The following is a 26,637-nucleotide window of genomic DNA, read 5'->3' as shown; positions in this document are numbered from 1 at the left end:
TCGCTAGGGAGGTTCCAACAAATGAGCCAAGCTCACCTCCATAGCTAACCGCCAAGGGCCCCTGCGATAGTAGCTAATGACACCAGCAGGAGAACGCGGCCGTTATGGTCCCGGCCGGTCGGAAGAAACCGTCCGCCTTCCCGCCATCACAGCAGCGGATCTGAGAAACGACCAGCAGTGGAGAGTTGTGGAATAATAAACGGTAAAGTTAATTTTTTATTTGTTTGTTTACCCTTTTGTTTACATACGAAAATCCGAAATTCTGGTAGAAGCCAGAACCCGAGAGGTGGGCAAACCTCTACTTACAAGTTGGGTTACATGAGTTCAGCAAACTAATGATTGATCCAACATTTCTTATCTTGCCTACTTTTAAACTTTTTTTTTCTTTCGTAAATTTTATTTTAAAATTTTTATTCATTTTAATCAATTGGTACAATTTATGCATTAGGTTCATTATATTCATTTTCTAAATACTGTTAATTTTGTTCATTTTGTAAAAGTCCAGTTTTTACATGTTATTCAAGATTTTTGTCCTGTAGTACTCGAAGCTGCGGTCACCTCTTCTCTATGCAATTCGCATAATATGTGCAAACTAATCAATGAGCAGTTAGTGGTATACAAAATGTCTCATATCTCTGGTATGTGCTTCATCCCTTTAAATTGTCTTTTTCTGCGGATACATGATAGTATTATAGCCGCTAGCCATATTATCATACTGTAACTAAGAATTGTAATCTTCACTTTATTTTCGTCGTTTTAATGCACTACTCATCGACGAAACTCTTATTTTCATACTTTTGGAAATAGGGGAACATGGGGAGACTTGACCAAGTGCAGAATTCTATTATTGGCTGTAACGTGTTCTATTAGGTTCTTGAAAAAAGTTCAAATGCATTTTTATACTTGTTTCGGTCCCTTAAGGTAATTTTAAAGGTTTGGAATGAAAAACCTTTCCTTACAGCAAATATTCCGTAATTAATAAATTTGCGTTAAATTATGTAATTTTTTATCTGACTTTGTATCGACATATCTACTCGACTAGTAATTAGTTTTAAAATACTCATACATTTTTTTATTCTTTATGAACTAGTGAAACGATTTTACATAAATCGGAACATTGAAATAGTTTTTACTAAAATTTGCACGATATTGAACGCAAAAACTGATATTGGGGAGGCTTGACCATGTAGTTTTTTGAAGATTTGCCATAATGGCAGCAGTGTTAAATATAATAACTTGAAATAATTTAATCAAAATTAAATATAGTGTAATTGTGAAATCGTAACATTGCTTGATAAAATTGCATAAAACTTTTTTGATCTGGGGAAAAAACTGGAATGTGTAAACAACGTGATATGTCGTAAGGGCAAATATGTTTATTTTGCTTGTTTTAGCTAAAACTTTGTTTGTTCTGTCTATATTTATCAAGTAATGAACGTGTATTGCAGTTAAAATGTGAAAAATAATTTATTTTCCAGTTTAAGTATAATAATCTGGCCAGGCATTGCATACTCTAAAATTCTAAAATAAACAAAGACACGATACTATCATACTCTAAGTTATCTGATTTTAATAGAGTTCCTATGTACATAACCCCATAACAAAAAGATGCAGTCAGTCCTAATTAAAGTGTCGTATCCGGATAGTGGATGCAATGACGGCATATACAAGTGCCATGAAAGTGTCCTCTATAAAATAAATCTCCCTTTTCACATGCTTGGATGCCAGTGTCAATGATGGGGTGGTAAAAAGCAAGCAGCACACATACTCATAATACTACCCAAAATTGTGCGATATACTTACTTATTGTTGTAACTTTGCAGATTAGCAATGCATTAGGCGACCGTTCTCATTGTATATGATACACTTCTTTATTATCACTTTTTCGAAGTAAAATCCCACACGAAAGACCATTGATCATTTTTGCAAGGAGGCTTCGGGTTTGGTATATGTATTTATTTTTCCACAGCTAGAGATTTTTCACCTGTGTTATGTAGGTTACATCTAGTCTTATTTTGGTAACATAAACCAATTAATTATGGGCGAATTCTGTCTCCTTTATTTAAGACTGATTATTGTACACGACCACCAATCCACATACTCGAGTCCTAGTCTGGTTGAAACCGTGTTACTGATCCATGGTATATTGTACACGCACGTTGGATACCGAGCCAAGTTGCGGCTAGCGGACAAACAAAGGTTATTAGGCATGCAATCAAAATTATGATGTTGTGTTGCTGGCGAGGTCTACTACCCAATTCATCATCGGGAAGACTTCGGTGTTCGGTTACCTCCAATTAAAATGTGCTCAATTTTGAAATGACGAAGGAGTGAAGAGGTGTAAATATGTGCACACATCACTACATTTGGTTAGCTTCCGTTGTGCTTTCATCAGGGTAATTAAAATTTGGTACGGTATGCTCTAAAGTTGACAATTGCTAGCACGCATCGCTTATCACAAATATGTGTGAGGAACTGAAGCGGCAGTTGAAGCTCCCTCTAAGCATCATTTTTGAATCCTGAAGGAATAACGCAATTGTGCGCGGTATTGGATGTAAGAAATAGGTTTCTGGTCATAGGATTTTTTCCTCCATATTCTTTTGTTATCCTTTATAGAAACATATTTATCTTACGCAATCCATAAATAACTGGGTGTCTCCGTTGCAAGTAAGCTTGAAGGAGACCCCTTGTTATTCATCGTATATTATACTACACTCTTAAAAGAATTTACAAGATGCTTATAAAAGGAGCATTTCAACTCATTTGAATTTACATTCAAGCACATGTAACAATTATAAGTTGTTCGCAATTATCCTGCTTTTTAAGCCGTTTTTTACATTAAACGAAGCATAATATTTTATTTTACACTGCAAAACATTTAAAATTCTATTATCAGATAAACATATATGTTGCAATGTTGTACGTCAAATATAACTGTCAGTTTTTGAGGGTATAAAGACATCATATTTTATACGCATAAAATACCATAATTCGTTTTACAATACAATTTCCGTGCATTTAAAAATTAGTGCACAATGTTAGACATAAGTACGTTAGGCATAACGGATTACAGGCATAATTCTCAAAAAATAAAAATAGTCAAACAGTTTACAGCTCGTTACACCATAATCCCGTATAGTTTTAACGAGAAACTGCTAAATCACTATTATAGATGTATAGATTTTGACATTGAAAATGTCTTACTCCACTATCTGGCTCATTCTAAAACTTAAAATATATAATGAAACTATGTAATGTTTTCACACTTACAACTCCGCAATTACTAGATGGATTGTAATAATTTATACACTAACCGATCCAGAAATAATTTACTTAAATATTGGTAGTAATTTAATATCTCTGCAATAAAAGTAGTCTATTGAAGATCGATAAAATTGAAAGGTGCACGAAAAAGGGAAAATTGAAGTTCATTAAGCAGCTTTTTCAGGCAGAGCCGTCATTAGGAAGCAGCCAAGTGTCTCAATTAAATGCGAGGGCTTATACATAGAGATGTCGTGTGTCTGTTTGAATCATTTGTTGTTTGCATGCCAAACGAGCAACATCATTACTATAGCATGCGGAAGGTACAACAAGTGGTAGACGATATGGACCTTCGGCGGTGGTGACATTATCCCGTACACAGCCAAACCGGCACCGTGTCATAACGTCCGAAGTCATAACGTCCGAAGGGTGGTGCGTCATGACGTCCGGGACATTATGACGCATCAGGCTGCGTCATAACATCCGAAAACAGATGTGCGTCATTATGTCCCGGACGTTATGACGCACATTCATTTTCGGGTCTTATGACGCATCCCTTGTGCGTCATAATATCCCGGACGTTATAACGCACATTCGATTTCGGATCTTATGTCGCAGTCGATACCCTGGACACTGTGACGCACTTATAGGTTCGGATGTTGTGACGCATAAGAACTGCGTCATAATGTCCCAGCCCATATCGTCCCAAAATAATGTGCGTCGTAACGTCCGGGACATTGTGACGCACGATGGTGCGTCATAAGGTCCTAAAATAAATATACGTCATAAAGTCCGCAATCATTCTAGTGTCACAACGCCCGAAAGTAGTCCTGCGTCATAATGTCCGGGATCTTATGACGCACACTGATACTAGGATGATATGACGCAGAGGGATTGCGTCATAAAGCCCGGGATAATATGACCCACTCATTGTTTCGGATATTTTGACGCACAGGTACTGCGTCATAGCGTCCCAAGTCATAAGGTCCCAAAGAAGGACGCGTCGTAATAACTGGGACAATATGACGAACCAGGCTGCGTCATAATAGGTAATTATTTACTGCGTCATAATAGGTAATTGTTAATTGTTTACGCAATTAGTATAGCTACCTACAATTACTGAAAATAACGGAATGAGTGGATTTTGTGGAAGCAGTTATTATCTGCACCATGATTATTCCACACAATTCGAACATTTTTCAAGCGAATAAGAAGTTGAAGATTGTCGTCAATAATAGGAGTATTAAATTTTATTGTTATTATTGTTTATTGGTGTTATTAAAATTAAACAATTTTATCTGTGTTGTTGGTACTGATAAATTTCTAGCATCAACTATAGAATTACTTAAATTTTGTAATGCCGGATCAATGTCAGCTTTATTTTATAAATCATGATCATGATTTAAATTTTTTTTATATAACTAAGTTTATTTATGCCCAAATACGGTAGCTTAACGAGGCCGATAATTCATTTTTAAGGTGCATCGCACGTGTTAGTGGGGGAAGAGAAAGCCGTATTTAGGGGCGGCTTGCTCCCCTCTTATGTTAGTAAAGAAAAAAGGTAGGAAGTGGGATACATATTGTAAAATTTTGTAAAATTGACATTCTCGTTGGCTGGTTGATGATTGTGGGGGATATGCACACTTTATTGTAGTGGTTTCCATCCTGTAATCGCAGGGGCGAGGGGAGGGTCGATATTTCGGATGATTATTGGCATTCCGATGCTGTCATGTTGTTTTTGTGACATGTGTCATGATGTTCTGGATGGATGGTTACCAAGATGCATCGTAGACTCGTGAAGCAATGCCATATTGTAGATACAGGGAGAGGTTGATGAGGTTTGTACTGTGAATGAGAGGGGAAAATTATGTATGTAATGGACATCAAAAGTTTTCAAAAAGGTGTAGATAAGAAAAATGTAGGGGTGGTCACGGCTTGCCAGGACGTCCCGACCTGGCACATACGGTGATCTACCTCGGGTCCGAAGGGAATCTATTAGTTGGGACCTGGCAACACGGTACTCTGCGCACAGCCAAACAACATGCTCGATGTCGTGATAGCCGTTCCCACAAACACAATGATTACTGTCAGCAAGCCCTATATGACGGAGATGCGCATCAAACGAGTAATGGTTGGACATGAGCCTTGACATCGTACGAATAAAGTCCCGGTTCACATCCAAGCCCTTAAACCAAGCATTCGTTGATACCTTCGGGATAATAGAATGTAGCCACCGTCCCAGATGCCCATTGCTCCATGAAGTTTGCCAACTTTCGAGCGTCCTCTGACGAGAGATACTGAAAAATTCATTGAAGCAAATTGGTCCTTCGAAAGTGTCGCCTTCTAATGCGCCCACCTTGGCTAAAGAGTCCGCCTTCTCATTGCCCGCAACAGAACAATGTGACGGGACCCAAACCAAGGTAATCTGGTAAGATTTTTCAGATAAAGCACTCAGATATTCCCGTATTTTCCCCAGGAAATACGGTGAGTGCTTTCCAGGCTTCGCCGCACGGATGGCCTCAATGGAGCTGAGACTGTCCGAAACGATGAAGTAATGGTCTGCGGGCAGTGTGTCAATGATCCCGAGAGTATACTGAATGGCAGCTAAAGAAGATACCGAAGCCTGTGGACCCGTCGAGAATTGATCCGTCAGTATAGAACATTTTGCCGCAGTCGACTTGATGGTATTTATTATAGAAAATATTTGGGACCACTTGTGGGCGAATGTGATCCGGGATTCCACAAATCTCTTCCTTCATGGATGTGTCGAAAAATCCAGTTGGAGCAGAAGTATCTAAGAGATGAGCACGGTTAACGTTATACGAAGATGAATTGATGTTCTGTGCCATGTAATAGAAGTACAAGGACATGAATCGGGAATTAAGCTCGACAAGCCTTTCGAAATTTGCAATCACCAGTGGGTTCAAAATATCACATCGAATGAACAATCGATATGAGAGGTCCCAAAATCGATTTTTTAGCGGAAGGACGCCCGCCAGCACTTCTAAACTCATCGTATGGGTCGAGTGCATGCAACCCAAGGCAATACGTAAACAGCGATACTGGATTCTCTCTAGTTTGATGAAATGTATGCTCGCAACGGAGCGAAAGCAGAATCATCCGTAATCCATCACTGATAATATCGTTGTTTGGTACAGCCTGATTAGGTCTCCTGGGTGGGCACCCCACCATGTTCCGGTTATTGTACGGAGAAAGTTGATCCTTTGTTGGCACTTCTGTTTCAGATACCTAATGTGACATCCCCAGGTACCTTTAGAGTCGAACCAGACCCCGAGATATTTGAATGTTGAAACCTGAGCAATAGTTTTATCCATTAACTGAAGCTGCAGTTTCGCTGGTTCACGCTTCCTTGAAAATACGACTAGCTCAGTTTTCTCCGTAGAGAACTCGATACCCAGCTGGAGAGCCCAAGCAGACAAATTGTCCAAGACATTTTGCAATGTTCCTTGCAAGTCGACGGCCTTGGGACCTGTAATAGAGACCACACCGTCATCTGCAAGTTGCCTTAGCGTGCAGGAATTGACAAGACATTTGTCAATGTCATTCACGTAAAAATTGTAGAGAAGATGGCTTAGACATGAGCCCTGGGGAAGGCCCATGTAGCTAAACCGTGATGTCGATAAATCACCATGCGAGAAATGCATTTGTTTTTCAGACAACAGGATTAGCAAAAAGTTTTTTAAAATTGGTGAAAGACCATGCTGGTGCAACTTCTCATAAAGAATGTTGGTAGAAACTGAATCGAAAACCCCCCGTAATATCCAAGAATACTGATTCCATCTGCTCTTTGTTAGCATATGCCATTTGAATTTCTGTTGAGAGCAACGCAAGGCAATCGTTCGTCCCTTTGCCTTTGCGGAAGCCAAATTGTGTATCTGACAGTAAGCCATTTGCTTCGACCCAATTGTCGAGGCGAAACAAGATCATTTTCTCGAATAACTTCCGGATACAGGATAGCATTGCAATCGGTCGATACGAGTTGTGGTCGGGGGCTGGTTTTCCTGGTTTTTGGATGGCGATGACACTCACTTGTCTCCAATCATATGGGACAATGTTACTCTTAAGAAACTTATTAAATAAATTCAACAAGCGTTTCTTGGAAAGGGTCTGGTAGATTCTTCAACAAGTTGAATTTGATTCTGTCTGGCCCTGGAGCTTTATTGTTACATGATAAGAGAGCAAGTGAGAACTCCACCATAGAAAACGATATTTCGTTCGCTGTATTGTCAGGCGACGCGGCGCGGTAGATTTTCTGTGCTGGGGCGGAATCCGGACAAACCTTCTTGGCGAAATCGAATATCCAACGGTTTGAATATTCCACGCTCTCGTTAGTACTGTTTCGGTTTCGCATACGTCGGGCCGTGCTCCAAAGAGTGCTCATCGATGTTTCTCTTGTTAAACCGTCGACAAACCGGCGCCAGTAACTGCGTTTCTTGGCTTTCATTAAATTTTTCATTCGCTTTTCTAATATCTCGTACAGTCGATAGCTAGCGACTAACCCGTCGTTCCGGAAGGCTTTATATGCGGCAGCCTTCTGCGCGTACACGTCTGAGCACTCTTTGTCCCACCACGGGTTGAGAGAACGTTTTTGGGTGTTCCTGTCGGGGACTTATTTCGTCTGAGTTTGAATCGCGGTATGTAGAATCGAGTTGGACAAAAACGTATATTCTTCCTCCGGGGGAAGTACCTGTGTTGAATCGATAGTTTTGGATATCTCAGCAGCGTAGTTCTTCCAATCAATGTTTCGTGTGAGGTCATAGGAAACATTGATTGGTTCCGAAGTTCTTCAACGAGTGGTGATTGCAATTACAATCGACAGGTGGTCACTACCGTGGGGATCAGATATTACCTTCCACTTGCAATCTAACCGTAGTGATGTCGAGCATAGAGATATGTCCAGTGCACTCGCTTGCGCTGGTGGTCTAGGAATCCGTGTCATTTCCCCTGTGTTCAGAATTATCATATTGAAGTTGTCACAAAGGTCTTGAATTGTCAAGGATCGATTATCGTCGCACAGACATCCCCACTCTGTACCGTGATAGTTAAAGTCTCCAAGAAACAGGCGGGGCGGGGGAAGGTGTTCAATCACGTTGGAGAGTCTTCGATATCCCATCATGACCCTAGGAGGAATGTAAATAGAAGCAATGCAAAGATCTTTGCCTTTGATTGTTGTTTGACAAGCGACAACTTCAATGCCTGGCGTCGAAGGGGGATTGATTCGATTGAAGGAGTAGCACTTTTTGATCCCTAAAAGTACCACTCCATATGAGTCTTCTCGATCCAAGCGAATAATGTTAAAATCGTGGAAGTTGAGGTTGATATTAGAAGTAAGAAGTAATGTTTCACATAGGGAAAAGGCATCACAATTATTGTAATCTAGCAAGTGTTTCAATGAATCAATTTTGGGGATAATACTTCTGCAGTTCCACTGTAAAACGAAGATCGCAGCAAGGAGGGGCCATTGTTCAGTCAACTGTTTTAAAAATGTTCTTACTGTTGGTAGCAGCAAACTTTTCAGAGGATCGGTAATGTTGAAAGCTGTGAATATCCAGTCCAAAATGTCAGAGAATTTAAGGAATCCCATTTTAGGTTGAGTTTTTGACTGTAAAATGGGAGCACTTGGGATTTTTGGTGTCCCGGGGAGTGCTGGGAACTCCTGGTTGTATCTCAATTTCCCAAAACCAGGAGGTATTATCTTCGGATTTGTGGCAGCACTTCCAGTTGATGAATTATTTTTATTTTATACCCTTGTTTGGGACAACCTAGGACCCTTACGAGGAAGTTCAGGTGAGTTTTGATTAGGTCTTTTCCTAGAGTTTCCAAGCAGAGTCAAAGAATGCTCCTCGCAAGGGTCGTTAAAGGCGTTATGGTCAGTTGGCAAGAGAACGAATGGGTTTTGGGAGATAAGTGGAACAGCTCTTTTAAGCATTTCTGCGTAATAGTGTCTGGAGCGATCTTTGGCGGATCGCTTCAGATTATCCGCGCGAAGTTTGTACGTTGAGCATTTCAAAAGTTCATGCGGATTCTTCCCACAGTAAACACACTCCTCAGCGGGCCTGCTGCAAGTATCATCCGCATGGCATTCCCCACATTTACCACACCGTTGCATATTGCTACAGTAGGTGGCCTTGTGACCTAGCTGCTTGCAATTGGAACAATTCATGACCCGCGGTACAAACAGACGCACATGTAGACGAGCTCCTCCCACTTCAACGTAGCTCGGAAGTGCAGATCCGGCGAAGGTTACGCGAAACGAGTCTGATGGATAGTAATTCCCATCTTCGATGGACTTTGAGTGCAATTGCTTGCACTCCAAAATCTTAACTGATTGAAGGTTAGGGTCCTTAAAGCGGCCAACCCCATCATTCATCAGATCATCGACAGTTAGACCCGCATCACTTACCACACCGTCGAACTCCACATCACGAGAAGGAATGTAGACGCGATACTCCAGCGTAAAGAGGCTATTGCTAACGATACCATTGGCCTATTTCAAGTTAGTAACGACTACGCGTAGTTTATCTGACTGAACCTTTTTAATCTCGGTTATGGCCGAGTAACGTTTTGTCAGCTCCCGTGCAACAGTTATGCTGTTTAATGGTTTATTTTTGGGCCGAAAGTATACCACCCAAGGACCAGCGATCCATCCTGGTAAACCTTGACTTAGGGGGGGGGGGGAGCTGTGAGACATTGAGGGAAAGTGGGGGAAGTGGATCGCCCATAACATCATCTGTCTCCGAATCAGATACACGTTCCTCTTCCCCATAATATTCGTCTTCGTAGGTGATCCTTCTGCTTGTTCCATTTTGTTGCGGGAGCAACACGCTCGACCGCACTATTTAACTTAAATCAAAATAAAAAATCAAAAACAATAATAAAAAAATCGATAAGAAACGTAAAAAAAACGAAACACTTCACCAGTTGGATCCTGACGAGCTTGTAGGCGAATTGATCCTTTGTTTCTTTTGTCCGTCACCCGCGTGACCTTCACACAGTAGAGAGCTGGTATAGCTCGTCTAAACAAAGCCGTCTTTCAGGCAAGAAAACTGTTTAGTACCGCACTACACTGCACCACTTGACACAATTTAACTTTTATAATGTTTATACTCCAGCCCTTGCTGGGATAAACACTTTCACCGATATCGCCTAATTCAAGGTAATGTTACAACAAACAACGCGCGTGTGTAAACTGAAAGGGCGCTCGGTTACGAATGATTTAAATTATTCTCAATATAAGTTTTATACCTTTCACCATCGCTTTGGAATAATTAAACACTGAGCTAATGGGATTGGAAATAGCTTCTTGTGAGAGTGAAAAAGTTACTGAAATGTGATCAGAATTTAAGTCCGGTGCAAATGTGACTCTGATCTGTCAAAACCAAATCAATCGTTGATGGATTCCTTACAGACGAATGGTACATAGGTCAATTTTGGAATAAAGCTGAATAATAACCAGCAGAGCAACCATTAAAAAGCAGTTTACCGTTGGAATTGCTTTGAGCATTATTCCAGGATCAGTGTTTAGCGTTAAAATCACCGATTATAAAGAATTTCGACCGATTTCTTGGAAGTTTTTGTAAGTCCCTTTTCAAGAACTTAGTTTGTTTGCCAGTGAATTGAAAAGGCAAATGCGCTTCAGAAATAAAAATGATATCAATTTCAACTTCGATATCCAAACTCTCGATCACCTAGGTGTCAAAAGACGGTAAGATGCTATGTTTGATTCTGCGAATAACCGCTATTGCGATTCCTCTGCTGAATCTAACAATTCGATCAAATCGATGAATCACAAAATTAGAGATACATTTCAATTTAATAAATTTAAAAAAAAATCGGTCACAACTTCTATATGCACATTATGTATCCCCAAGAAGTTGTAAAATTCATCTTCGCACTTTTTAATGAGCGAGCATTCTAATTTAATAAATTTAAATGATTATTTAAAGTAATTATTAAACTTTAAATTCGATTCAATTTTGTTAGCAAATTCCCGCCGAGTTTAACAAGCTTCAAACATTGAGGTAGAATTTAGCATTTCAGTCATCAATTGAAGCATTGATTGCTGCAAGAAATTGAATTTTTCTTCCGTAATGCTACTTAGATCGGTTGAAGAGTCGTTGTTTTCTCCCATGCTGTAATTTTTGTATGTAAACATATCGACAAACGACTCGGTGACGAAGCTTTTTGTACAACGCCTATGGAAAAAACATGATTTGGGTGTTACCTGCCATTCAAAAACTACTCAACCGTAAAACGTCACGTAAAAAAATCGCATTTTGATCAATTCCCTTCTAAAAAAATCTCAAAAGCAGTGTTTTTTTTCAAGCTGAAACTCTTCCCGATCAGAACCACATAACAGAAATATTTCAAAACTATATCTCGGATTGCTACTTGTTATAAATTTCTGTTATTTTAACTACTAACGAGACCTAATTTATAACACAATATCTTACAAAAATTGTGCTCTGTTATAATCTTGTTATTTCATTCTGATCGGGTTACCCCATTAAGCAATATGTTTAAACGTATTTCGTATCTATACCAATGAAAAACCGTAAGTATATCTTTTATAAAATAACTCACATATAAATATTATTTGCTAATGAATCTACTAGATTCAATATCATCATTTTATTTAAAACACTTTTATTAACAAGTTATTCAGAACAATAAATGTTGAGAATCGAACATTTTGTTTCCACTACTCGTTACTAAAAGTAGAATGTTGGGACAATAACTTTTTCAGAAATTAAAAATTACATTTTGATGCTAAATGTTTTCAAAATGCATGAAAGGTCGAGGTCTAACGTCAAAGCAAAAATATAAGGTTTGATTCTGGCACCTTGGTGGTGATAAATAAAAATCTTGAAATTTAACTTTAAACATTTTTTGACCAACGAATTTTCCAAACGAACTGAACTGCAGAACCGAACAAAAACAAAAATCACCAAGGGGTGTTTCCACTAAATCCTTGCGAAGAAAAATGTTCATACAAACTTTGGGCTTAAACTATGAAGCCGCGTTTTGATTCTTTTGAAAGATTTTACTTTTATTTTTGATTATAATGTTCATACAAACTTTGGGCTTAAACTATGAAGCCGCGTTTTGATTTTTTTGAAAGATTTTACTTTTATTGTTCATTCGCTTCTTTTTTCGGGTTAGAAAAATCTTTTTTGGAAAAATCTCAAACCCTATGAGCGGGGTTAGAAATCGAACCCAGTTGAGCTGCGTACATGGTAATCTATTTACTATCTATGCTATGTCAGCCTCATAGGTTTTAAGAATGCCATACTTCGGATAGTATCCATTTGTATTCGGCGTCAAAAGAAAAATTTTCGGGCGAAATCGGTTACTTTCTTGGGTCTCATGAAATTTACTACAATTGTTAAATACACGTGTCTCACCTACGATTATTGTTTTTATTATACATTGAAAATTATAGCTTCATCTAAGAGCTGGTAGCTTTGCATACGCTTTCACAGCTACGAAAATGATGAAAATAATAACTGGAACCATCATCACCGTCAAAACATACAGTTTGACTAACAATGTTTGCATTCATTCCATCACAAGCTATAACCAAACCATATGGTACGAGCTCGCCTAGTTTTTTTTTTTGCTCTAAGTGCGAAAAACATCTTATTGGCACTAGGTTTGCCAGATGCCAATTTGTTTTCGATTCTCAACAATATTACCATTAAAGATAGATTTATTCCACTCTTCGCACATCAAAGTGTGGCGAGACTTTGTTGTATAACATACCCTGTACTATTGCAAACTGGTTATGATTCTTCGTCGGAAAAATAGTTTTGTTAAACCGTAGAACTAATAATAGGTTACATATTGATCATTATTTTTATTTCTAGTCAGACTTTGTGTGAACGACAATAATATTTCTCCATTGAATGCAGCCTCTTTTTGAGGGGTGGGATTGTTTGCAGATAGCTGAAATATTTCCTGCGACGTTCTGGTTGATTCCATTTAAGATTTTTTATGTAGATTATCGACAAATGAAGGATTTGAACTTTGTTTCGTCATCGTAAATAGCAGTTCGTCTACGCTCTTGCGTTTCTTTGGCCCTTTCTGTCCTTTCTGTTAACATCAGCTTCCGCCAGGATGATTCATGTAAAATTTGTGTGACCAGATCTATCCGAAAAAAGAACTGAGAACGAGAACGGCTTGATGGCAATCATACCGGTCTCAGATAACTGAATGACTGACGCAGCTTTTAAACTACATAATGGAAAAATCAATGCGAGACGCATTGCGTCAGGCGTATATTTGTCTATGAGCCTTTTTATATCAATTTAAAATTTATATTTGTAATTTTAACTACATTTTCCATAGAATTAATAAAAAGGCTTTATTACAGTAATTTTCGTAATATAGCTTATGTACTAAATTGTGCCTGTGGGTGTTCAATTTATCGGATCCATAGTATTAATATTATCAGATTACATTTAAATTTAAGCATATTGAAAACATCGAAAGGAAAAGTAGAACATTATTGTTCTGGTATTCTTCGTATATTTGATCGCCTAACTGATGGTAGTGTATTTGTGTGTGAAAATATATACTTTTGAGATAGATAAGATAGATAAGAAGCACAAGCGAAATGATATTATAGTAATGTTTAGTTAAGTCTTTTATTATCTGAGAAACAATTATCGAGAATAACTGATGCATCAATCGATGCAGACATCATTGTAGACTGGAGCCATAATCTGCAACCAAGTCGAATTAACTTTATCGTACAAGTTTATATACGGGTCATTCCACGTCAGATTTACAACCAAAATTTTGATTCCTTCCAAAATTTCTTCTTGCATTCTTTAGTTAGAAATATTTGACACGTATTTTTTGTTTTTGCTGAATATGATATTTTTTTCAAGTTATTAGTTTTTGAACTTTTGAAGTTTAATTAATTGAACATTTTTCAATTATTGATAACTCGGAAACGATTCGATAAATGGAGAAAAATATGAAATAAAAAAGGACCGTTTTTACCAAAAAAAAATTACAAAAAAATAATGTTTTGTTATATAACTTATGAAATTTGCAATTATTTGAAACAAATTAATTTTTTTAAAGTTGGATCAAATTTTTTTTACATATTTTTTCTTCAAATATTAAGAATCATGTTAAAAAGATTGTATAAAAATTTGGGAGTGTATATCAAAATACTTTGCGAGATATTACAATTATAAACTTAAAACAAGGCAATTTTCCGCTAAACGCCCAGTGATAAACCTGTTATAGTTGAAATATCTCGTAAAATACTTCGAGTTCCATTCTGAAATTTTAAAATAATCTTCTTAATATACTTATGTTATCAAAACATTGTTTTCAGGGCGACTTAAAAAAATTATTTGCTTGGATACCACCAAAAAAGTCTTTAATTTGTAGAACGCGAGTCATTCCACGTCAGATTTACAACTACAATTTTAGTTCTCTCCAAGTTTTTTGCATTCTTTAGCTAAAAGTTATTGACACGAATTTTAGGCTTTGGCTGAATTTGATGCTTTTCAAGTTATGAGTTTTGGAACTTTATAAAATATTTAATTAAACTTCGTAAATTTAATAAAATTGAACATTTTTCAATCTACGATAACTTATAAACTATTAGAATAGTGAAAAAAAAACATTAAATACTAAAAGTTGCGTTTTTGCATGATCTAACCGGATTTTTTTTAAATATTTATTTTGTTATGTAATTTATGTATTCTGCAAATAGTTTTTTTAGGGCCACGCCAAAGAAAAAACATTTTTTTGGCTTTTTCAAATAATTTATATGTATATCGAGAAGATTGTGTGAAAATTTCAGAATGGAACTCGAAGTATTTTACGAGATATTTCAAATATAACAGGCCTAACACTGGACGTTTAGCGCAAAATTACCTTGTTTTAAGTTTACAATTGCAATATCTTGCAAAATATTTTGATATCCCCTCCCAAATTTTTATACAATCTTTTTAACATGATATTTAAAGAAAATAATATGTGAAAACAATTTGTTTCAAATAATTGCAAATTTCATAAGTTATATAACAAAAAATATTTTTTGTAATTTTTTTTCGGTAAGTTCATTTGAAAATGCAACTTTTTTTATTTTTTATTTAATATTTTTTTCCATATATCGAATCGTTTCCGAGTTATCAGTGATTGAACAATGTTCAATTCATTAAACTTCAAAAGTTCAAAAATTAATAACTTGAAAAAAATATCATGTTCAGCAAAAACAAAAAATACGTGTCAATTATTTCTAGCTTAAGAATGCAAGAAAAAGTTTTGTAAGGAATAAAATTTTTGGTTGTAAATCTGACGTGGAATGACCCATACAATATTTTATAACCGTGTGCCTATTCGCGTGTGTTCTTGGATGATCGCGCGCGGACCGTGAATCTTATACTTAATTTTTGGTGTACGGTTTAGATGCTAGAAGAAAGTGAGATCTTCCATATCAATAGAGTACCCGGTCATGTCGTCATGGAAGATGTTATCTAGTAGATATGACCTTTATTTTTTTATTGTTTCAACTAAATATATGGACCTAAGTTGCTAGGACGGAGGGTAATGATTTCCGGGCGCGACCGATTCATGATCGCGCGAACACGTACGTTTGTAGGTTTGCGTTTGAAACTTCGTAAGTGCTAAAACATTCACTTTATTACCGGGGTGTTATAAGGACTGCGCGATCGCGGGCGTAGGTGTGCGTGGTTAATCGAGAAGGACTTAAGCGTTTGTATATTGACGTGTTTGTCGTGTGTGCTTGCGTGCATGTGACTTCACAGGCCTGTGCGCAAGGGGGGGGGGGTGTAGGGTTCAAACCCCTGCCATGAAGCTTTTGAATATTTTTTAAAATTTTATTAAATTCTCGTTCAGGAAAAAAATATACTGCAAGCTGTTTTGACACATAACATGTCATTCGCGTTCGGCCACTCTACAAACAAGTCGTTGAAGAAACCAAGGAAGAAATCTTGATCGGTTCACGTTTCAACAAGTTTCGATATTAGCAACATTTGTGAGCAGGCATGGAAAAATTCATACACTCGCGCGACTGTTGCTAACTCGTCGCTGTTGTACTATGAATTGAGATTGAATATCTTGAAACTTATAAATGGGATAAACAATCCAAAGAAGACAATTGATTCTTCTATCTATTCTGTATTAATCTCTCAAATATTGCTAAGATTGGTTGACTATGTTACGAGATTTTACTATGAATGTAAACAAAACTCTCACTCACAAGTGTCATGTATTGATCACAAAATTTGTATGACGTGTCATAATCGTGCATGGAAAATTTTCCATAGAAAAAATCATCGATTTTTAACTTTTATTCATATCTTTGGGTTCATTTGGGCTATAAACAATCGGTGAGATGCATTTTGAAGGAAATCAATTGGTGAGAAGCATTTTGAAGGAAATGAGTCAGGGAATCTAGAAAAATAGTTATTTTTGGTTACAGTGTTGCCAAATTTGCTATATTTTCAGTTCAATATTTAAACTGTGTTTTTCTCACAACTCGTGTATTTTTCTTTTGAAAATTTTTATGCCATTGTGTTCCTCAGACATTTTTACACATGAAAACATCTAAAATTTCAATACAACTTGAGCAAATCTGTAGATACAGTGATTTGAAGCAAAAAACTCACAATTTCTCATCAATCGCTATATCTAAGTAACCAAGTAGAATTTCAAAATTCTGAAAACACCACTTTGTAGAGATTTTTCAGGCAAGTAATGTAGCATATCTAACTCAGTTTACCCCAAAATGGCGTTTGTCATAAGATAGCACAACAGCGACGAACTGTGAATCACAAAGTAGCCAAAACTTTATGCTCTTTAATTAACCATCAACAAAGTACCAAACGAAAAGGCTGAAAAAGCATTACCGTAGGTCACTAGGTGGACAAAATGCGATCAAACGATGAAGCTTGAAATTCTACGAACAGCGTTAAATCTTCACTCGTGAATGTTTGTCGCATAGCCTCGCAAAGCTCACAAAGATTACTTCATGTATGAATAAAACACACAACCTATTTAATCACTGCATTGTTCATTCACAGAGCACAGTTTTCGGAAACCCTAGAAAGAATTTGATCTACTGGTGTACTAGAGTTCTTTGCCACTCCGTTGTTCAATAGTTCAATAAACGGTAGATGATTTTCAAAGCATTATATTCATCGAATATGAAAACGAAATATAACTGTTTAATTAGAACCCTATGCAAACCGGTCGAGAAGAGTTTCGCAAGCGAATCCATCTGCGTTGGGAAATGGTACAATAAAAAAATCATCTGATGTGCTACTTCATTGTTTGCTATAGCTTTGACTCGCGTGTGTTTCCAGCAGCAGGTTGCTATGCATCATTTTCTAAGCAAACAGAATGCATCACAAGTGAAGAAAACTTTCTTGTGAATAGCGAATGGACGTTTCGTGGTGCAATGCTTCCCATATTTGGTTGTGAATAGACCAGTTACACGGCAAGGGTCGGTCAGCGAGCAAGCAACAGGAGTTAAGGAGGAAAATCACGAAGCCGGAGAAAATCGGAATATGGTTGTCTGGAGATTTCACCATCAGTCATCTCTCTGTCCGAATGGCTGGCAGCTGAATGGCTCGGTATTTTTTCTATTTGTTCAACTGAAGGCATGAGTTTGGGCTGCTAGGATCAAGGGTACAGGCTTCCGGACGTGAACGATTCATCATTGCGCAAGCAGTGTGTTGATACTTGAGACCGCGTTAATAAATTTTCAGGCGCTTTCGTACGAAAAATATCAATAAAGTTTGATTATACGTAAAGGCATAAAGCAATGATTTCATTACATCAAATTTATAGTATCTTGGTAGTACATTTTTCAGTGAAGTAAATAAGCATAAGTTTATAAAAATATATTGATAATTAGCGGAGTTATGGTTTTTGCCACGAAACCCTTTTTTTAGTTAAAAGGTTTTGCGGTAATCACGATTGATAGATCAACTAAAATCCCAAACCTCAAAGTAAACTATTGGTATATGAGTATTTCTCGTACCTTCACGATTAGTTGAATATATAATATTTTCCCTAACAAATCGCTGCATTGTTAGGGAATATATTTTAAGCTCTAAAACTGTATTACCATAAAAAAATCTCATCTACAAAACAAAAATTTCTGCTAAAATAAGGAATCATTAAGGTACGAGAAAAATTAATTACAATCAATTGACAAAAAATTGAAGAAAATCGGTAATCGTGATCATGGAAAAAATATTTTTGGAACAACGACATTTCGAGAAAAACGATCAGGTTTGTGTTATCGCGAAGGCCATGTTTGTACGTTTGGAATGAGAAAGATTGTGAGTGTATGTATATGAGTGAATAAGCAATATATTGTGTTAGTGAGTGTTAGCATAGATCTAATCTAAAATATAGCAATAAAAGAAGGGTGCCTCTAGAGAGAACGGGTATACCGTGGCTATAGCTTCTGGACGCTACAATAAGCGGTAGATGCTATTGGTTTTCGGCAGCCGTGTACGAGTTTTTCGGGTACCAGTACGGTGGCACAGAATGATTTGAAAATTGAGTGAGTGGGGTGGTTTTAGATTGAGTTCAATACTGCAGGGTGCGACGTGTGTGTGTGCTTTAGAATTTGTGCTTGAAAAAAATATGGCTGAGTGTGCTTTGCTTCAATTCATGTTTTTGGTGGTTTGGTGGGTAATGAGCGTATTAGTATACACATGATTCGTATTCCGGATATATGTGATACGTTAGAATACTTTATTAATCTATACAGAGCCACTGTAAGTCACTAGTTCGATCAAAAAAGTAATCTTAGTCTTGACCTTCATTCCTCCAGCAAATTTTGTTAATTAAAACAAGAACGCATTTGAAAGAATCCTTTGCATGGTCCAACAATCTACTTATAGCACCCTCCGTTTTTCATTCTATCCATATCTATAGATTTAATGATATACAAATGTAGGGGAGACCGGGGCTGGTTGGCCGAGTTTTGCTTTCGGAATTTCTGTACTCATTCTGGTTAGACTTTTTGAAAACCGGTTTGCGCTGTCACCCTTGAGCACATATGTAATTTTTTTACATTCATGAAAAAATCAGGGAAAAAGTTATTAGCAAACAAATGCGGAAAAAAATCGGCCAACCAACCCCATGGCTGGGGTAGGTTGGCCGAGTTTGGTAAAATAAGTTAAACGCGTCAAATGTATCAGTAGAATACTTTTAATTAAAAAAAAACATAGTTTTTTTTTCGTATATAGGTAAGGAAAATAAAATTTACCAGCTCTCGCTGATTTTCTTTTCCTCCGTTAGCGTACCCTTACGTTTGATCTAATTTTTCTGCTCCTCCAATAATGCTTTTATTGGAGAATCGGTCAAAATTTGAGTCGATCGGCGTTTACGACCTTGCCACTTCTTCGAATCAAATCGTGCGCTCGCCTTGGGAAGATGTTTGACGTCTTCAGAGAATTGATGACAGTTTCGAACAGCTTTGCCCGTCGTACTTAACCCAAATTTCTATTTTTATCGAAAACCATTCCTACAAGAGTAGTATTGTATAGTTTATTAAATTAAGCTATGGAAATTGGCAATTCGTATTCGACAGTTTACATGATGTCACCCGCGTTACTGGTTGGTCAAGTTCAAATTGTCTCGAAGAGTGTCAATCAAGATTTTATGACATGTTCTTGATGTAGCGTTAGGACGATCGCCTATGATGGGGTATATAATTTCTTTAATGTGTCAGATGGTACGGTATGCGCGCCAGTAGAGATGCTTCGACATCTCCAATGGAGTTCTCGGAACGACTTCACACTTCTACAAATCCCCTAATGGCTTGAACAGAATACCATGATACTCATATGGTGATGGCATCGTTGTTCATGATACTCATATGGTGGTGGTATACTAGCGCCACTATCAAATCAGTTTATACTGATATTTCGGCAAAGCCCTATTTGTTTGCTTATTTTCAGCGAAATATTTTCCGAGTCTCAGCAAACAATTGTAGCTTTTACTGAGATCACAGTGAAAAATGAATTAGCCGAGTGCTCGGCTGTTCACATCTCGGCAAAAGTCGCCAAAAATGCTAAGATTCGGCGGAAAAATAAGTGTGCAGGGCATGATCCGGATTCCTTTATGAAAATACCTGAACTTTCACGATCTTAAGGAATTGATCGCAAAATACCGTGTGCTTCGTTCAAGCCATTAGCGGATTTGTAGAAGTTTCAAGTAATAAGCGTATTTTGTAACGTATGTTATGAACGTCGTCAGTGCATTTGAAGGATTGTGGTAGCGCCGGTACCACAATCCTTCAAATTTACCTCGGTGGAGATCTGTTCTTCATTTGTTCTCAGCCTACTTGGGAACCCTAGTTAAACCAAGGACAGAAACCTGGTGGTAAGGTTTCTATCGGGAACTCGGTGTCTGGGAAAATGCTGGTTAGAATCCAAAGTTTTTCGTCACTTCAAAGATGTGTAATAGATTTTTAAGTTTTTTTTATTCAAAATGGAACCTACCATGTTTTCCGTTTAAGTCTGATGGAACAAATACAATCTCTAGAAAATAAATTATGGGATAAAACTGCTTGCATGATCTGCTTTTTTTTAAAAAAATACATAAGACCGTGTGCCTGCTGCTCATGATGCCACCCCACCAAAGTATCACCAAATTTTTGAGTTTAATATATGAGAACAGTCCAGTTGTTCACGGGCTACTGCCTTTGTGTTAAAGCATCTCGTGGATCGCAATTATGCCAAAAATAAACAAATCGTCCTGCATTTAAATTCAATTATCATTTTAATTCATGTTTCAGTTAACAAAATGCACTGGTAAATCTTAATGTACAATTTTAATTCAATGTGTTTTAAAAATACTGAATTCAAATAAATCCTTTCTTAAGCATTTTTTACTTATTTTAGAGATCCGAGATATGTAAAAATTTAATTTTTTTAAATCTTGCACTGTCACACAGAGGAGTAACTAGAACAAATTCTTGGCCAAAAACCAAAATATTTTTTTTTCGATTTTTTTGTTTCGTTATATTTTTTTACATACCTAAGAACCTACTGTATAAAGTGGCAAAATTAGGAGTATATCAAAAATTGCTAAAGAATTTTTGCATGTATGCCCAGTGGTGATATTTTAAGGGATATTTTATTCGTTTTCGTTATATATTCGGCAAAATCGCTTTCTAGTGATGATGACTGTATTAAATAAGACAATATTATTACAAACCTAGTTCAACACAACCGTTTGTTTAACTTCAGCTTAAAACTAACTAAAAAAGTAGACTTTCTGTGTATTGCACCAACTTTAAAAATACCATAAACATTTTATTCCAAATTAGAATGATAAAAAAGTTACATTATACGACTAGATCCGGCAAAGTTGCAGAAACAGTATTACAAAACAAGATTTCAGCTATACAAAAATTATTCGAACTCTTCCGATCTTGTCCGATCCACCAATCCCAAGCGATTTGAAAATATTGAAATTTTTACTAATTTGAGGTACACCGAAATGCTGTAGGGCCAAATATTATGTTTGCCAAAATGTATCTCTATGAAAATATGCACAGGCGTCCCTTTCCTTCTCGCTTTCCCACTGATCAAATGTTTATGCAACTGGAGAAACAAATGTATTCACAAAGATCACCTAGAAATTACTAGTATTCGGAAGGATATAGAAAATTGGTCTCTGCACTGGTAGGTGGGTAGATGTCAAATTGTTCCAAAAACTAGTAATTGTCTATTTTTAGTTCATATTAAGGCATAATAACAACAATTTCAGCAGCAAATAATTTTGGCCAGAATTCGACCCCAATTACTCCTCTGTGTGTCAGGGAAATTTAAATATCTATATCTAGGGATTAAAGAAGAATGCTAGTTTATTGCAAAGAAAGAAAAATATATGTTCCGATTTTGCCAATGTCCCCTTTTTATCAGCTTACAATTCACCAAAGGGCTGATAAAATCGGTCTTCATTGTATTACAGGTCAGGTTTTGGGTGTATACTTTCTTAAACGAATCAACAAGTGAAAATTGAAGTATGTGTAAATTAAAATTTGTAATAAATTCATAATTTAGAATGATTCAACATACTACTGTTTGAATAATTTAGCAGTAACTATTTCATGATCAAACCCACACATTCTAATGTCTGTTGACATGTCTGATGTCTCATATGAAATGTTCTCATTTTCCGCCGCATGCTCATCCTTAACTGCACTGGAAGCAAATTCCGCCCTCTGCGGTGCACTAAAGGAAGTGCCAAAAAAGGAAAGGTTTTCCGCAACCATCCAGTTTCGGTCAGTGGGATGTTGTTGCAACTTAACGGATGTGTACATCCACGCATTGGCAGATAGCCATAGCATCAGAAGCACCGCACTTATGTGAGTCATATTTCAATTGTGTGTAGATTTTTTTTGGCAAATGCTGCAACATGAGACAATGACAGCAGAACGAAGATAGCACATCCAACGAAACTTGCACAAAGCATCATGCTTTCGCTCGGAGTTGCAAAGGAGCCGGAAAACATGATCGTGCGAAAAATTCGCCGAGTATTGCAACAACCGACACACCATGAACGCAGCAGTGTTACCAAATGAAAAATGTTTAGTTCTGACTAGAAATTATGTTTTATCTGATATGTCGTGGTTATTCGGAAACATAGCTGTACCAGGTCTTCTGATGATGGCGTATTAGGATTTCGTCATTATCTGAAATTAAGGTTGGGTAACACAAATATCACACGTAACATAATTTTTCCTGCAATGAGCAAACGTGTGTTACTGTGATATTATGATTTGTAGAGCTGCCACTGGGTACACTGGCAACCACCGATTCGGTGTTGAAGATGCTGCTGCTATGCCTCATGCTGCTGGTGGGAATCTCCTCCTTCTCCGGGTGCTTTCGGGAGCCCGATTGCTGTGTGTGCGTACGCACCGCTGGGAAAGAACGAAATGTGGCTACATAAACCTATATTCGGTGCTTTGGCGCTACATTTTTCAGATAGATAGCTTGGAAAATGGTTCACTGGAGCCAGTAGACTAGTGGACTCCAGCCCCATCAAACGTAATTAGACAAACAGTGGTAGTGCACACTACATTCATTATCCAGCGCGACACGCTCGTTCGAACAAGTGTGCCAATCTGCCGCCGGTCAATCCACGAGGTGCACTTTTTTCGTGCCTGTGCCTAATGCAGTGTCCAGTTGAACCTTGAAATATCCTTTCGTCATGTTACATCACTTATAGAAATAATTTGATTGAGGTGTGTAGGCAACAATCAATGGAAGTTATTTGTGGAAGCAATCAGTGCTTTCCATTCAACAAATATTATAAAACATAAGGTGCGATTGTAAAAATAGTGTTAAATAAGTTGCAAACATGTGGGAAATGTTTATTTTATTTGTAGTTTATGTGATTGCCATTTGAGTTAAAAATCTGATAATGAAAACTGAAACCATCTAAAAAAAACTAAGACATTTTTGTTCGATTTCTAATTTTGAATAGTGTAATTTTAAAAATGAAGAACAAAGACCGAACAATTTGTGTATTTTTTAGAGGCACACACGATGTTAGTACACAGTAAATTTCTGAGTCAAGAACGTGTGTTTCTGGTTTTTTTTTGGTAAAGTTTTCGTGTTTTATTGTTAAATACCCAAATATGTTTATTATTCGAAAACCACAAAATTTTGTAAACTCATTGAATAGCACCCCAAAAAATATTTTATTACGTTAAATTTCCAACTGGAAGGTTCATGTACAATAGATAAAATAGTAAGCAATCAAAATGCTAACTCATGCAATAATAGTGAGTTATGATAATTTTTGAAAAAATGGGTAAGTAGTGCTTATGTGTTGCATGTGACATTAAGAAATGGGCGGATATAATACACTTTATAGCAAAACACAGGTGGACCCCGAAATCCTTAATTGCGAAGATACAAAAACACATACTAGAAGCTGAAAAATGTGAATACCATTTTCAACATCTTTCGGGGCAGGACTTTCATTTTTTACTGCGAGGTATCGAGGATAAGAGTCATAAATTCGAATGGATCGAGTCTCACAGCATGCCTGTTAGTGTGGCTCGACATGTATCATTTTAGAGCATAGCACATTTTGAGTTCCTTTGTGGTGACCATGCATGTTTTGCAGGCGATTAGTTGCTCCCCGGATTTGCACATTGCTTTTAAAATTTGTATGGAATTTAGTATAGAAAACACTGCTTGGTTTTTTGCATCTCCGCTAAAAAGTAGATAGGAGTATTGTCCAGAATACGGTTAACAACTTTGCCGAAAATTGTAACTAGCTAGGATTTTTCATAAAAATGATATTCCGTTTTTAAGATAGAAGGGTTAAATTAATCACAGCAATTAATTAATTCTGTCAAAACTGCAAATGTAGCACCAACACCTTACGTTTCTATCCTATATATCTCGGAATATATCACTCGCAAAGACTAGGTGTCTACGATAGATATGGTCAAAATAATTTTCTGAATCTTATAAGTTGAGGAGTCAAATAACCGATACGATCCACCTAACAGTGAGATTGAACTATTGTTATATCATTTACCACATTTTTTAGATACAAGACAAGTAAATAAACCGTCATTTGTTCCAAACTCGATCAGAAAGGATTTTTTGTCTCAGTTTACATTATAATTATTAGCCTGTGACTTGTTTTAGGTTCGTTCTTAAAACTTAGTTGGAAGTTACATTTTTACTTCGCAGAATGATTCCAATTGAAGTTCTGTCCATTATACGGTTACTACAATGCTGCTACTGATACTAGGAATGACTCACAATTAGATTTCGAAGAAATTACAACTTATTTTTGAGATTTGTGTACCCAGATTTTAGCAATTGATTGAGTAAATGCAAATGATTTATATAGTATCAGAATAGTTCGATCCTGTTAGGTGTTGAACCGGTGTTTATTTATTTCCCAACTACCTTTATGTATTTCGGAAAACTACTCTGAAAACTTCATGCGAAGTTTGCAAGTATCTGCGACAAACAGGTTCTGAGATATTTAGGTTTGAAACGTAGGTGTTAGTGATACATTTGCAGTGTTGACAGAGCTAATGATTTTCTTTGATTAATTTAACCCTTCTATCTTAAAATCGTAAAAACATATTTTGAAAAGAATTCTAGCAAGTTACAGCTTTCTGAAGAATAGTTAACCGTTAAGTGTCCAACAAAAAACACCTTTAACAGGCCAACGAGGGTACCCGGGTACCCACTAATTGAAATGCTCATAACTATGGCTTCCTTTAACCGATTTGGATACTTTTAGATGTTTTGTATTCAAGAACTCGTCCACTTTTTGATTTTGAACCGGATGAATCTGGTTCTTGGTTATCCGGATTTTCCGGAGTAATGTTCTAGTACTAGGGTATGATTTGTAAATTTTAATAATGTCCTATCAATATAAGTATCAAAACTCTTCAAATTGTCTCGGAAGTCTGTCATTTGTTGTTACGGGACCCTATGGCAGTTTGAAAAATGAAATTGGAATGGAATGGCCATTCACGATCCCCGAGGAACCTGCTCCGGAATGTCCATTCCGGAGTCAAACAACCAAATGGTTCCAAAACCACGAGATATAGCCTACTGATGCAATTCCAAGAATTTTAATACCCATATTTCCAGTATTCCATTGAAATTCACAAATAATATCCCAGCACTGGAACATGCTTCCGGAAATCCGGATTCCCGGGAACTGAATGACGTAACCCGATTCATTTTTACCGAGTCTAAAAGTGGATGAGTTCCCGAATCCCAAACATTAAAAAGTATCAAAATCGGTTGGAAATTACCTTAGTTATTGGTATTTCAGTTTTGTGGGTACCCGGGTACCCACGTCGGCCTGTTACGTAGTAAAAAAATCAGGGCCCCTTCCTCACTCCGCCACTTACTATATCAACAATATTATTAACCCAAAAGCTTAACCTAATGAAGTTCTATGATGTCACAAAGTTGCAATTTCCAGCTAAGGATAAAACATGGGAATTTCATTGATTAAAACCTAAAAAGGTACCCGGGTTCCGCGTCTGACACACAACGGTTAATCACATTCTAGACTACTCTTTTATTGCATTGGTTCATTTCTTACAAAAAATGCATAGGATTCGCTAAAACCTTGAAATCTTTTTCCGAGGTCATATACAATGTACCAATCGACTCAGCTCGACGAATTGGGACAATGTCTGAAAGTATGTGTGTATGTATGTATGTGCACTAAAGTCATGTAATTATCTCAGCAATGGCCGATCTTAATGAAACTAATTTCAATTGAAAAGCTCAACGTGACAACTTGACAGTATTATTTTGGATATGCTGTTAACAGCATCGA

At 37.0% G+C, this 26,637-nt stretch overlaps 2 protein-coding genes across 5 annotated transcripts in view; one reads left to right on the top strand and one right to left on the bottom strand.

The window, feature by feature from the left end:
* The window catches only part of LOC131687868 (uncharacterized), a 109,178-nt gene that overhangs the window by 51,685 nt on the left and 30,856 nt on the right, over nt 1–26,637 (bottom strand). The window lies entirely within an intron of this gene.
* Nucleotides 1–26,637, top strand: part of LOC131689023 (FMRFamide-related peptides) — a 60,495-nt gene that overhangs the window by 15,328 nt on the left and 18,530 nt on the right. Inside the window, exon 1 of one of the 4 annotated variants that reach the window (XM_058973757.1) lies at nt 23,291–23,545. The exons of 1 other annotated variant lie outside the window; for it this stretch is intronic. Coding sequence is in view for 1 of the 3 variants with exons in the window: in XM_058973755.1 (XP_058829738.1) it covers nt 24,096–24,117 (22 nt within the window). In the remaining 2 variants the exon portion in view is untranslated. Of the gene's footprint in view, nt 1–23,290; nt 23,625–24,003; nt 24,118–26,637 lie in introns of those variants that run through there. 2 more of the 4 variants (XM_058973756.1, XM_058973755.1) reach the window with 2 other exon arrangements.

This window comes from Topomyia yanbarensis, chromosome 3 (assembly GCF_030247195.1).
Source record: "Topomyia yanbarensis strain Yona2022 chromosome 3, ASM3024719v1, whole genome shotgun sequence".
Classification (NCBI taxonomy): domain Eukaryota; kingdom Metazoa; phylum Arthropoda; class Insecta; order Diptera; family Culicidae; genus Topomyia; species Topomyia yanbarensis.
Note: the sequence above shows the minus strand (reverse complement) of the source record. Positions and strands in the feature narration are given on the sequence as shown.